The sequence below is a fragment of the Platalea leucorodia genome, assembly GCF_965183815.1.
Source record: "Platalea leucorodia genome assembly, chromosome: 9".
In the NCBI taxonomy this organism is placed as follows: Eukaryota; Metazoa; Chordata; class Aves; order Pelecaniformes; family Threskiornithidae; genus Platalea; species Platalea leucorodia.
Genome location: NC_138831.1, coordinates 30,191,319 through 30,205,311, shown reverse-complemented (window position 1 = coordinate 30,205,311; position 13,993 = coordinate 30,191,319). Strand labels below are relative to the sequence as shown.

General features: G+C 56.0%; 1 protein-coding gene across 1 annotated transcript; it reads right to left on the bottom strand.

The window, feature by feature from the left end:
- Nucleotides 1–994: 994 nt before the first annotated feature.
- Nucleotides 995–5,679, bottom strand: SCAMP5 (secretory carrier membrane protein 5; the record flags this gene model as incomplete). The annotated part of the gene is made up of 6 exons (XM_082321314.1): nt 995–1,721; nt 1,841–1,958; nt 2,191–2,292; nt 2,992–3,148; nt 5,226–5,354; nt 5,673–5,679. The coding sequence occupies 6 exons, from the start codon at nt 5,677–5,679 to the stop codon at nt 1,527–1,529; spliced, it is 708 nt and encodes a 235-aa protein (XP_082177440.1). The 3' UTR covers nt 995–1,526.
- Between the last annotated feature and the right edge of the window lie 8,314 nt (nt 5,680–13,993).

Below are 13,993 nucleotides of genomic sequence, written 5' to 3'. Positions count from 1 at the left end.
CTAGAGGGGACGGGGGGTGAGGGGCTGGGGAGCTGCACAGCTCTGGCTAGCTGCGGGCACGAGCGGTGGCACGCTGAGCTTGTTGCCTGCAGCGGGCAGAAGATCTTTGAGCCAAGGAGCCAGATTGGATTCTGTTTGGGCTGCTTTTCTAGGACTTAGAGAAAAATTTGGCTTATTTAAAGTGCATTTAGAGTCTGAAAAGCATCTCTTGAGAAGGAGCTTTCCCTACCTACTCCTGCCCTGCAGCATCCATCAGCTCCCATTTACGAGCTGATCTTTTCCAGGGTCTGCCAGTCACCTTCCCCAGCTGCCACAGCCCCAGAGGTGTTAGTCTGAGCTCAGCTGCCTCCCACTAAGGTGCGAGATCATTATTTAAAGCCCGACCTCCCCTAACTTTCCACCAGCCTGGAGGTTTCCTAAAGAGCCTTAAATTAGTGCAGGCCTCAAAAGCTAATGGGGACAAATCTTGGCCTCGCCATTTACACGGTCAGTGAGACTGGTTGTATGTGCTTGCATACAGGGTGGCTAGATTTGACCTAGAGCCTCACCCAAGAATAGGTCCTCTGAGAAACACTCTGCCAATTTTGTAGCCGCTTTTCAAAATAGAAGCCTTTAAAAAACAAACTCAGGATGCAGAATCTGGAACGGGACGGTTGTATCCCACAGGGAAAACCTGTCCTCGCTCCCCAACACACACACGCACACACACAGTGCACCGGGGCTCCTGCCCACAGTCACACACAAATACTGGTCTTCCACATCAAAGTGTGAACTACTCATTTATAACACCACACGCTGAGAGAAGTTGTAGATCCTGAGCCAGGGTGATTAGGAATCTCTTGGCTTCCAGCATATCAACAGCAGGATTTAGGGGTTTGTTTTTTTTCGTTTTTTTGTTTTTTTTTTTTTTTTTTTCTTTTCCTCCTTTTTTTTTTTTTTTAAATGCTAAATCAGCCAGCCACCTGCTAGTTAAAAAACAAAAGAAAAGGGAGAATTCCCGGGATTGCTTGCCCTTGTTGAGACAGTGGCAAGTGGCTGGACACTACCAACTGAAAGAGAAAACTCACACACATCGGAAACCTGTGGTTCGGCGCTTATTCCCAGAGGGGAGATGGGTGCTGGTTGCTATTTTTATCTTTCTTTTTGGGGGAGGGGAGTGGGGGGTGGCTTTTGGCTGATGTAGTTCTAACATACACCTATCACTACAATAATTAAAAAACCACCACCATACACTATTTCACAGGGAAAAAGAAGACACGTGAACGTACACTTACTACCACGTACAACAAGAGCCCTGCAGGTCAACTCACGGCCTCTTCAAAATGAAAAATAAAAGAAGAGCTCAAGACAATAACGGGGGAGGGGGGGGAGAAAAAAAATCCCAAACAATCTCATTACAAAGAATGGGAAAAGAAGAACCGTTATGGTACACTCCGACTTTCCGAAATAGCTGCAGAAACTCGGCTCAGCCGTCCTCCTCCTCCCTTCCCCCCCAGATCTCTCGCCTGAGGACAGAGTCCTGCTGCTCACATCTCATTGGAGTAGGTGTAGTTCGGGGTGGCCGAATACTGCGTCTCGTGCTGCATCATGGCCCCCTGCGCCGCCCCCATCGCCGCGCTCTGTGCTGCCTGCTGGACGTGGGGGTTCTTCCACGCCCCCGTGGTCCACTCCTCCTGGGCTTTGCTGAAGCTCCCCCCGCTCCCCCGGTAAAACTTATGCACCTGTAGAAGGTTGGAAAGAGAAAATCCAGAGGTGTTGAGCGACTGCAGCTCGTGCTGACCCTCCACAGTAGCGGCAAGGGCTCCCCGAAGCAGCACGGCACCCCCCTCTCCTGCCGTACCATAGTGAGAGCAATGAAGGAGAAGACTGCCATCCCTGTGAACAGGATGGTGGGGATCAGCATCACCACGGCCGACCCCACGTTGGTCCCGAAGAAGGAAATTGCTGCAATCCAGCCGCTGCAAAGAGATGAAAACAACTGGTCCATTCAGCAGCCTGGGGCTTTCCCGGCTGCCTCTGCACACCGCAGCCTGCCAGCGTCCCTCCCCTACAACCCTCCCAGCTCCTCAAACTGTCTTCCCCAAGGAGAGAAGCTACCGAAGCACCCAGGATGTTAAAACACCGAGAGGCCACAGCACCAGCTCCACAGTGACTGTCCTTGCACCCAACACAGAGCAGCATCTTCCTTACCAGACGCCCCAGCCAGGGATTCCCACTGCCTGGATAATGCTGATCACCAGCTGGGCCATGAAGGTGAAGAAGAAGGCCATGAAGCTGAAGGAACTGTCTGTCCTGCAAGAGAAGGCTCGGTCACTCCCTACACCTCCATCCCTGCTGCACTGCGAGGGAAGGGAGATGCTCCCACATCTCAGACACTTTCGGGGCAGAAGCGGCTGTGGTGTAGCAAGAGGGTGGTACGAAGTGGAGCTGCCTGCAGACAGCAGGCACCGGAGCAAAATTATAGGCAAGGGAGATACTGCGAGAGGCTGAAGATGGTGAAGGGGCACCTGCGCATCAGGCAAGAGGGATCCGTGTTCAGATACGGCTCTCTGCCATCAGACTCAACCTTCCCGCATGGGGAAGAAATACACCACCAGTTTTCTAGATCTGGGGATACTGCACTGGGGATTGACCTCAGCAGCATAGATAATCAACATAAGCACCTCGAGGACTCATGGAAAATATAAAAGAAGCCTCAAGGATGGGTGGGAGGGGAGGGAAAGTTGGCACCCCAACTGCAGCCTCACCACTCCCCCGACTCTGTGCAGAGGCACACATAGGGTGTCTTTATATTGCATGGTTGGGGTTTTGACCCTTGGGAAATCCCACACACCCTTGCTTTGAAGGTTAGAAAGTAAAGCTAAAGGGCTGGACAGAACGAGCAGAAATTCCCCCAAATATTCAGGCAACGCCCCAAGCTAAGCGCTAATGGCTTAGGAAGGAAAACAAAAAAAATACTATGAGAAGCCAGGCTTAGGTGTGACCACTTACTTGAAAGCTTTGTAAATAGGTCTAAACCAGCAGACATAGGAGCAGGGCGTAAAGAGAATGAGCCAGAGAATTGCCAGTCCAAAATTAACAGCTCCACCGCCTCCAATCAGCCATGCGAGGCAGCCAACGAGATTCACCGCCAAGGTGATGCTGTTCACTGCAAACACACACACACACACACAGAGGGAGCACAGTAGCGTGTACGCAAGGACATTGGTGCCATATGAGAGACCCCGACCCTAGGGATGCCCATGCAGGGCGGACCTCCAGCAGGTTTGGCCAGCAATGTGTTACTCTAGCTGGATTTCCCTTAACTTAAGCTGGTTGAGTTGGGGGAGCATCCCCAGGCTGGCTCAGCCAAAGGGAGTCTAACCTCAGCTGAGGAGCAGGAGGGGGAAAAAAAAAAAAAAAAAAAATATCGCTTGGAGTTGTAATGTCCTAAGCAGGTCCAGGGCTCGTGGGGCTCTGAGAACGGGGATGAGCTGTATCCTCCCGCTGCCAGCGAGCCAGGGCACGTTTCCACCAGCAGAAGGAAACTGGAGGAATCGCAATGAAGCTCGTCCACTTGCCTCCAGCTATGGTTTCGTTGAAGGAACTTGTGCAAGAGTTCCCTGAGCTAACACACCCTGAGCTGAGAGCTGAAGTCCTGAACTCCTGGCCCCTGCCTTGCCAGTTTAGGGGGGTGGCATGTTTGCTTCTCCCACCCCTGCTCGGGGTTAGGCGATACAAGGGCTATTACTATGAAGCCCAGCTTAGCAGACACAGGACAAAGCAGAGAAGGCTCATCTGCATTCTGACGCCTCCAATTTTTGAGAATGATTCATTATTCCAACGAGAATTAAAACCCTCCCACCACCGCCCGCAAGAGAACTGCAGCTGGCAAGAAAGGGAGCTCAGTTGGCCGGGCTGACCAGGCACTCGCTGCTCCCTAAAGCCCCCAAGGACACGGAGGGGGCCTTTCAGCCTCTCTGCGCTTGCGTCTGGCTGGGTGTTTGCGGGGGAGTTGGGGAGAAAATGATCCAGAGAGGAGCTCCAGAGACAGAAACCAACAGACAGGCAACTGGCTCAGAGAGCTGGTGCTTGTGCTGTGGGAGAAGCTGGAGGAAGAACTAAGCTCTATTAAATTAAGCAGAGCAAGAACAGCCAGACTGACATGGAGAGGGGATTTAACACCCCCAAGACAGCTTCTCCAGGGAAGCAGAACTTCTTTTTCCTCCCCCTTCATAGAAAAGCTATGCTAACCCTCCTGACGTGATGGGGGAAGTTACCCTAGGGTCACCTTCCTGACGGGACGTGGTCCCCAAAAGCTGGAGCAAGGCACCGCCCCAGGGGTGCCAGCCTGGCGCCGCGCTGAAAGCAGAAACGCCTGACCTCTCCAGTGCCAGCTCAGCTCATAACCTGCCTCCAAAGCACAAGGCACTCCCTGGGCACGGATGCTTCCAAAGTTCAGGGAAAACACCTGATTAAGGAACTAAGTTCTTCTAAAAAGAAATAAAACGATGGTGCCAGCTTGCCCTGAGCTGCACACATATGTTTCCACATATGTCAGAGTGTGATCTGTCCCTCCGGCTCTTCTCCCCGCCCAGGGTTGGTACGGCAGAGATTGGGGCTAGTTTTAGGAGTTAGAAGATGGTGACAGCTCTGTTAGCACAGCACGGCACACAGAGGCATGCAAGAGGAACAGGCAAGACCCGGCTTTGGGGGAAGCCCCAGGCTCCACTGTTTTGGGGAGCAGGCCCTCCAGTCCAAGCGGCATCTCAGCCTCGGGCCGCTGCCAAAGGGCTCACGAGGAGCTTGGGGTGGCAGAGAAAGCCCTTCCCCAGCCCGGCTGCCAAAGAAACCCAGCAGAGTCTTGGCAGCTCTCCGGCAGGGCGAGGGCAGCAGCCAAGTGAGACAAAGAGGGAAGTAAATGCTTCGGCAGGAGGACGCATGGGTGCTGAGCCGTCTCCTCCTCACGGCGGGCTCCAGCAGGACGTGAAGGTCACCACTGATGGCCCTCGGACACCAAGCCAGCTCCACACCTCCATCCAGGAGGCTGGGAGGGCTGAAACCCATGGGATGCTGCAGCCCCCATCCCATCCCCAATGGGTTTTAACAGGAGACACCAAGGCCTGAAGGGGCAGAAGGACTTCCCCTGATCTTGCTCTGCTCTTTCAACCAGTGCCTTCCAGAGGAGCAGCCTGCGGAGAGGCAAACGCAAACCCACCCGAGCCCTTCCCTGCCCAGCGACTCACGCATCCAGAGGTAGTAAAGCCGCTTGGCCATAGTACGGTGTTGCGGCGGGATCTCCGCATCGAAGTCCTGGTAGAAACATGGCTTCAAGGGGATGAACTTTGGCAGGGGAGGGAAGTTGTTCACTTTTTCTGCAATAAAAAGTTTCACCAGCATTGGGCACTGCATGGAGCTGAATGTAAATCAAGAGTCTTCCTAATTAGTCTCATTCACCCCAAGAATTGATGAGCTTCATGCAGGAATTAAGGATATCTAAGGATTTCCCCTCATAACCACCAACAACCCACCCACAAGCATCAAGACAAATTTAGCCTTAGCTGGCCACGTGGATCCTGCAAGCTTGGACACCTGCAACCCCACCGAGGACTAACAAGGTGACATTATGGCCAGTAAAGCCCCAGATGGGCTTCAGAGGCGAGGGGCAGCCCCACCAGAGACCCTCCCCGTACCTGCCATGCCGGCACACACTCCGCCTCTCCGTTCCACAGGAAAAGTAGGGAAAAAAACCCAAGAGCTTTATCAAAGCTGGAGGAAAACAAGAGAAAAAGTGAAGTGGTCAGGTACCTCCCCAAAGAGCCTTCACCTTCCCACTGCTCCAAAATAGCTCAAGGACAGCACCATAACAGGGCAGTTTGCTTTATTTATGCAGACACTTTCCTCTACAGTATTCACATGTCCAGGGCTGCCGCCAGCACCTGGCTGGCAGCAGAATAAATCCTGGCTCCTACGGCCCGAGGCTTACGCACCAGTTAAGGCAGAAGATTAAGAGAAGATCCCGCGATGTGGGGCAGGGCGCAGGCTTAACCTCCCACTCCCAACTGACCTACATCCAGCCCCAGGAGAGGGCTGGGCTGGATGGGAGGGATGTAGCCCCACCATGGGCAGCTGTGGCCAGTTTGAAATCGTCAAGTTCATTACCTGGCCCAAAACCTTTTTTTTTTTTTTTTTTTTTTTTTTTTTAATTTTTCTTTTTGCAAAGAGTTCCAGCACAGGGAACTACCTGGCTGCCTCCTGACGGCATCATAGCTCCCATTTCTGCAAGCCCAAGCCAGAAACCAGGCCGAAAGGGAGCAGGGAAATCAGCTGAAAATATCAGCTGGAAAAAAAAAATAAAAAATCAGTGGTGATTGTCACTAATGAGTCACTTGAGTGCTGGCTTAACGGTTACTCATGTCATTTGGCACCTTGTGTGTTATCTTGCAGGTGGGAGAGGGGCAAGCTCAGCATCCCAGGATGGTCTCAGACCATGCCATGCTCGGCCCTGTCCCAGCAGTGAAAATTAAGCAAAATTAAAGCAAAAATGAAGAGCTGAGGTTTTAAATATAAATGTGAAGACGGCCACTCTGCGTATCCCCACCCGCCTGCACGGCTCTGCCGGATGCTGCCTGCAGGTTTTGCCCTCTCCGAGGCTATCTCAGGCAGAGGAATGGCAGCAGCAAACACACTTCTCACGACACGGGGTCCCAGCGCTCAGTGCTTCGGGCTCCCCGGAGGATTTGGGGGTCTCTGCCAGGGCAGCCCCCCGCCCCTCCAACCATCACCCAACACCAAAGGCACTGGCCAGGCAAAGCAAACCCCCACGGCTCGCCGGCGTGCCGTCTCCCGACATCCGTCGGCCCACGGATGACTCCATCTCCCCGGCGCTATAAATACGAGCTGCCTGCCTGCGCGGCTGACGTCTCCCCAGGCGGCGGCTGGGCGACGCGGCCCCCACGCACGTGTGCCGGGAGCGGGGACAGGCGGCCGGGCGTGCCCCCCGGCCCGACACCTGCCCTGCTGCTGCCAGAGCTTTTGCAAAAACAAGGGGCTTTTGCAAAACTGGGGGAGGGCTGCAAATTGGGGGGGGGATTTTACAAAATTCGGGGGGGATTTGCAATGCACCACATGGGTGATAACACCGAGGAGACACCCCAACGTCCCCTCTGGATGCCAGGGGTGCCAGCCCCGCGGTGCGATGCTCCGGGAGGGCAAGCAGGGCTCGGCCCCGGCGGGGATTGCTGCCCGTGGGTTGCCACGGGCGAAGGGCCGCCCACCCCATGCACCCCCCCCGCCGTGGCCGGGCGCTGGCCTGCCAGCAGCGGCCTGCCCAGGGGAGGACAGCGGCGTGCCCCACGCTCGGGCCCCGGCAGGGGACTGCACCCACGCGGGTGCGGGCGGCCCCGTGGGCGCCTCCACGCCACGCATCCCCCCCCCCCCGCAGTGGGGTGCAGGGGTGGGGGGTCGGTGCAGGGGGCGGACTCCCCCCTCGGGGGGAGCATCCGACCGCTCCCCCCCGACGCGGCCCTCCCTCCCCACGGCCCCGGGACTCACCGGCGTGGCGTGACCCGGCGTGGCGTGGCGTGACCCGTCCCGTCCCGTCCCGCGGCGGGTGGCGGCGGCCGCCCGCCCGCCTGGCGCTGCTCCTGCCGCAGCGGCCGCGTTCTCGCGAGACTGCGGCGCCGCCGCCGGCCCGGCTATGGGCAGTCCCGAGATCTCGCGAGAGCAGCCGCCGCCGCTGTCCAGGGTCCTGCTGCCGCCGGCGGGGAGGGGCGGGGCCGACGGAAGGGGGCGGGGCCCCATGGGGGGCGGGGGGGCTCTATGGGGTCCCTACCTGGGGCAGGGCAGCCCCTCCATTAGGCACGGTGGGTAGGAGGAGACCCCCCGTGGGGCAGGGGCTCCGGGGGACAGACCCTGGCAGGGCAGGCAGGCTGCCCGTACCTAGGAGGCTTCAGGGCAGCCTGCAGGACCAAATTTTGGGGACCCCACGTCCACACCCTGATGCACTTCAGGCCGGGATCCCACAGGGCCAGTGTCTGCCCACACTGCCCTCCTTGCAGCTCTGTGTCACAGCTGTCACACTATCCAGCATTTTGGGACTATTACTACTTTTTAAGCCACCTTATCCGTCCTTTAACCACACACAAGGGAGCTGCAGCAGCGGGTAACACACCCACACGCAGCTCACATGTGTGCACGCGTGCCCCAGGGCTCTGTAGCACGCACCCCGCCAAACAGACAGGAGCCGGGCTCGCAGGGTCCAGGCTGTTTGCCATCACCTGCAAGTGAGGTCAGGGAAGTTGGTATTTTAATGAGAAAACAGTCTAAGAAAACCCAGGCACTGCGGCAAGCGTGCTGGTGATGCAACAGGAGTTATTTGTCCCTGTGGGTCACCACCAGTCCCACTCCCCGGGTTGCTGGAGGAGCTGCCATGCTGCTGTTTTTCCCCCCGTCTCTCAGCTCAGCCATGCAGCTGCAGGGCTGCTCGCTGGGACACCAAAAACCCACATCACTTTTTCCAAGAGCAGGAAGCTTCCCGCTGTCGCAGGCAGGTCTGAAGCCACCATCCCCATCAGCCTGCCTGGGTTCCCACTATGGTCTGCCTCACACCCAGTGCTGCTCCATGCAGTAATTAATTAATGGTTTGCACAAATGGCAGAGGATATGTTGATTGCTTTTGCCAGTGATGCCGAGGTTGGGAGGCAAAGGGCAGGGGAAGGGACTGGATTGACTCACAGGTGGGCTAGGACAGGGACAAAAAGCTCCTAAACAAGACCTAAATCCCAAACCAGCCTGAGGACTCCAAGCAACATGAAGAGGACTCCATAGGCAGTGTCCCTTGTCCTCAGCAGCATCGCAAGGAGCCGTGTACAGACCACTTGGACCTCCCACATCAGTGCTTGTGAGCATGTCAGTGCAGTATCACAGAACTGGCTTTATTTGCAACTAAATCATCCACCCTTCCCAGGGTCCAGCCTCAAGCATCAGCACACTACCATGCTTTATTGGGCACAGAGGGTCAGTGAGGACAACATCCCACCATGGGAAGGTGTGAAGAGCAGGGCAGGGCAGCAGCTATGTCCCTCTGTACACCAGTGAGCCCTGGTCGCCAAACACCCTTGGCGGACGAACAGCATCACTCTGTGGGGATGCTAGGAAGGAAACCTGGCAGAAACAGGGAAGACACCTATTTCACAGATGGTAAAATAGAAGGAAGCAGGAAAATAAGCGTGCCACAGATGACCCCATATCTGAGCGCCCAGCTGTCCACTCCAAGCACCTTCTGGGTCTCGGACCCTGAGCAGATCCTTGCAGACAGCAGGACCGCCATGCATCCAGCTCCATCCCCTGCAGAACAGCAGGGGAGCAAGGGGCAGGAACACAAACAGCAAGGGGAGAAGGGGACGTGGTTGTGGATCCCCACACTTGCCAAGCGCCGCTGCTCACCCACATGTGAGCCCTCACGGGGGTGCTCTGAGACCTGGAGTGCTGTGCTGGCTCTGCCTGCGCTGGCTCTGCCTGCACTGCCCTGCCTGCAGGCAGCCGTGCACCCTGCAGGCACTGAGCACCCCGGCTACAAACCCCAGCCCCGCTCCCGGGGAAGGATTTCTCATCAGACTCAACTCAGTTCCAGTTTTACCATCCTTATTTCTTGTCTCTCAAGCTTTCTCTGATCTGGATTTGCTCCCTACCTGTTTCATTGCCTGCCTTAGGTCCCCCAGCACCCTCCCATCCCATTGAAGCTTTGGAGATGGCCAACTGCAGAGCTGTTCCTTGCCCTCAGCACCACCATATTTCCATTTGCCTGCAGGCTTTACAGGAAGAGATATTCAGAAATCAAATGGATGTGTGCTCCCCTTGATCATGGGGAGATTATAGAACCATAGGTTCACTAAGGTTGGAAAAGACCTTTAAGATTATTAAGTCCAACCATCAACCCAGCACTGCCAAGTCCACCACTAAACCATGTCCTCAAGCACCACATCTACCCGTCTTTCAAATACCTCCAGGGATGGGGATTCAACCACTTCCCTGGGCAGCCTGTTCCAGTGCCTGACTACCCTTTCAGTGAATAAATTTTTCCTAATATCCAACCTAAACCTGCCCTGGCACAACTTGAGGCCATTTCCTCTCATCCTATCACTTGTTATTTGGGAGAAGAGACCGACCCCCACCTTGCTACAGCCTCCTTTCAGGTAGTTGTAGAGAGCAATCAGGTCTCCCCTGTGCCTCATTTTCTCCAGGCTGAACACCCCCAGCTCCCTCAGCTGCTCCTCATAAGACTTGTGCTCCAGACCCTTCACCAGCTTCATTGCCCTTCTTTGGACACGCTCCAGCACCTCAATGTCCTTCTTGCAGTGAGGGGCCCAAAATGCCTGGGGAGCCAAGGGGATAACACAAGGCCAGGGTAAGAGCCTTGCTGCCCAGTGCCCATCCCACACTACCTGAGCAAGGCAGGCTGAGGAGGATGGTCAGGTTCAACCAAGAGTCCAGATCAACCACTAAGTTCACAGCAAGCAGACAGATTCAAAACCAAGCCATAAAGTCAATCTGCAGATCAGGCCCAGGGTCAGTCCACAGGTTGATGTCCAGAGCAGCAGGGACCAGGTATGAGGATGGTTGTAGCTGAACCAGAGACCAGCCACAACATAGCTCAAACTAAGACTAAATGCCCTGGGCTGGGCTCAAATAGAGCTCCTGGGCCACGGGCAGGATGTGGGTGAGCAGTCCCAGGTGGGGCTGGTCAGGACCATTATGGTTTACCAATGCCCTCAGGGCACTTACAACATTCCCTTGTGCATTGTGTTGCAGCTTTGCAAAGGGACTTGTCCCATAAAAGGTTTTTTTCCCTTTTCTCTCACTGCCTGCTCACTCAAAATGAAGATTATCTCGAGCTCTGCTGTTTTCTGTTCGTAGTAGGGACAAGTGGTTTCTCTTGCTGGCTCAGTTAGTGAAGAGCTGGTGCCACCCTAGGATGCTCCTAGCACTCCTCTGGCATCTTGAGACAGCCCCTGCACCCTGGGGAGACTGGGGTCGCATGCCCTGGGGGCTGGTCCCAGGAAGCAGCAGCTCCCAGACCCTGGTTAGGATTGGGGCAGAGGGTCCCTGTGGCTGCAGCATCCCTCTCTGGGACTGCAATCAGCCCGGGCATCAGCCCGCTGCCGAGTGCAACGTGATGAGCACCTGAGACTTGAGCCGGGCCGATGTGACGCAGAGATGGATGGCGGCGCCGAGACTTTCCTTGTATCGGATGCTTCGACTTTCCGACCCACTCCCATGCAGGTCCACCTCGGATGAAAGAAAATATAGAGAGGGCAGGTGGAGGACATGGGCTCAGGTTACTGCTCCTCTCCAGCTGCCCTACCCTCTGTTAGGAATATTTTTTTTTTTTTTTCTTCCCCCCGCCCTTCTTTCCCAGGCTTGGCCGGGGCTGCTGTCAGCTCTGGCTCTGCATCGTCCCCTGCAGCCCTCTCCATCCCTGCCACTGCCAGCCCTCCTCTCTCAGCTCCTCTGCCAAACGGCCCTTCCAAGTGGGGTTGGGGCCAGGCAAGAGGGTCCCGCAGGGATGGGGAACCCCCCTGGGATGGGACCCCCAGTCCTGTGGCACTGGGATGTGGGATGCTCAGAGAGAAACTGTAATGTGGAAAGGGAGGAAGAAACCAGTCCCTGGGTCCCGTGTGACCAGATTGAATGCTCAGGGAGGACAGATAGATGATATGCAGCGTGTAATTGCTTTATTCCTATTTCTTGTCTCCATTCCTGCCTTATCAGTTGCCTCTTCTCCATTTTAAATGACTCCCCATCCTCTTTCCCAGTGGTTTTCTCCCAATCCCACCATGGCTGGGGCTGTCTGTGCCTTTGTCCCCCCATCCCTGCTCTCCTCCCTCTCCCACCCCGCTGTTCCCTGCGGCTGAGCTCATTTCAGCTATTCCTTCGCTTGGAATAACCGATCCACTCTGTTGTCCTCCAACAAATAAGCTGACAGGCTAATGAATGGCTTCAGATGGTAATTAGCAACGGAGTTGCTAATAATGAATTTCATTTACATTTTAAGCACTGCAGAGGAAAAGCAAGACCCTGTCATTAATGTCCCCCCACCACAGCCTTTGCCTTGGGGGGAGCGCACCCTCCGCAGCCCTTTGAGGGATGCAGAAAGGCTTGGCCGCGATTGCACCTCGGCTGCCTCCATTTTGGAGGCTGTGATGAGCACTTTGTTAAGCTGCAATTAGAGGCGGGGGGAGAAGCTGCTGCCACTTCCATCATCCGATGAGTGAGGAAGGCGTCCCAACGCCACAAAAAATGGGCCACGAGAGGCAGGAGCTGGTCCTGGGCCAGGAAAGAAGGGCTGGATGATGCACCCAGCACCAGGGATTAATCCGGCTGCAGGTTTGGCACCGAGCAGCCCTGGCTCGCCTGGAGCCCCGGTACTGCCGGCCCTTGGTGGTCATGTAACCCTCCCATGCTGCTGGCAGCTGTTTGCACACCTGAATAACGACTCGGAGGGATTTCTCAGCTCCCTTGATCACACACGCTCTGTGAATCGTTGCTAAAATCCTTCCTGATTATTTTCCTAGGGTTTTAGCATCTTTTGAAGGCAGCAATTTCCCTGAGAGACTTAATCCATCCCTGCCTGCCCAAGGAAGAAGCCAAGCGCCTTCTGCAAGGATGCCATGAATAGTCATCAAGCAAAAAGGGGGAAAAACAACGTTTTGTCTTGTATGAGCGAGGGATTCATGGTGGAACCGCAGCGACTAGGCATGCTCGCTACTGCAGAGCGCCAGGCGGGACTTGGGGGATGCTCAAAGCCTGCAGCCAGTGCTGGGGGTGAGCCCGGGACCGTCGTGTGCCCTGCCTCAGTTTCCCCCGCTGTACTAAAGGGACCTCCTGGGGTGCTAGCTGGATCAGGAAAAGATACTCTCCATTCCCTTGGGTTTTCCAGCACAGCAGGGCATTGCTCTTAGATGGAGCATCCCATCCCACATGGGTGAGACAGCAGTGCTGTCCTCCCATCACCTGCAGACCCCAGTCTGGCAGTCGGATCAGGGGGTGTCCCATACCTGCCCCCCATTTAGGGCAGTGGTACCCACAGAAAGCTGCTTTGGGGACCACAGGGATGCAGGGGTTTGCCCTGGCCGGGAGGGGATGGCCACATCCCGCTTTGCCACAGCCTTCACCTCTGCGGGCATCGGATCAATTGATTTATTTATGTATTTTTTCAAGCCCTGCTTGGAGTGAAAACAATCCAGGCGCCTCCAGAGGCCGATAAGATTTGACTGCAAGTCAATACTCAGCATGTCTTTCCACTGTGCAATGATCCCCAAGCGAGCGGGGCGGGAGGCTGGGGGTGCCAGGGGCGGGCAGGGGACAGGCAGGTGACAGGGGCAGGCAGAGGGCCAGGCTGGGGCAGGGACATGGCCTCTGCCCGGGGAAGGGATTGGGGGCAGAAAGGGGAGATCTTCTGGCCTGCAATAGGTATCTCCCAGGATGTTTTGCCAGTAAATACAATGGTGACCCCATGGTGGGCAGCTCCCTGCTGGGGACATGGAGATGAGCAAGGGACAGGGTCTGGGAGAGCAGCAGGGAGAGGGAGGGATGGGGAAGGAGGAGGAGGAGGGAGAGAAATCACCCGTGAAAAACGGCTCTGCTGTGACATCTGCTCCTCAGGGCTTTGGGGATGGAGAGGTTTTCCTGCAGGCAGAGCCAGCGCTGAGGCTGCGGGGTAGCGAGGGGAGCAGAGCCCCAGCATGCTTGGTGCATGTCCCGGCCCCAAAATACAGGCGCGGCCGCGATGCCATCTGCCAGGATATCTCCTGGCTGCAGGTCCCAGTCGCTTCTCTGATGGCTAATGAGGGTTGAGCTCAGGCTGCCAGCATTCCCAAAGTACCTCCTGCATCTGCATGCCATCCCCGGGGGCAGCGTGGCTGGGACTCCTCATCCCTCTGGGGATGCTGCCGGGGAGAGGGTGCAGGGGAGGCAGGCAGGGAGGCAGGCAGGACGAGTGCCCGCACTCTGC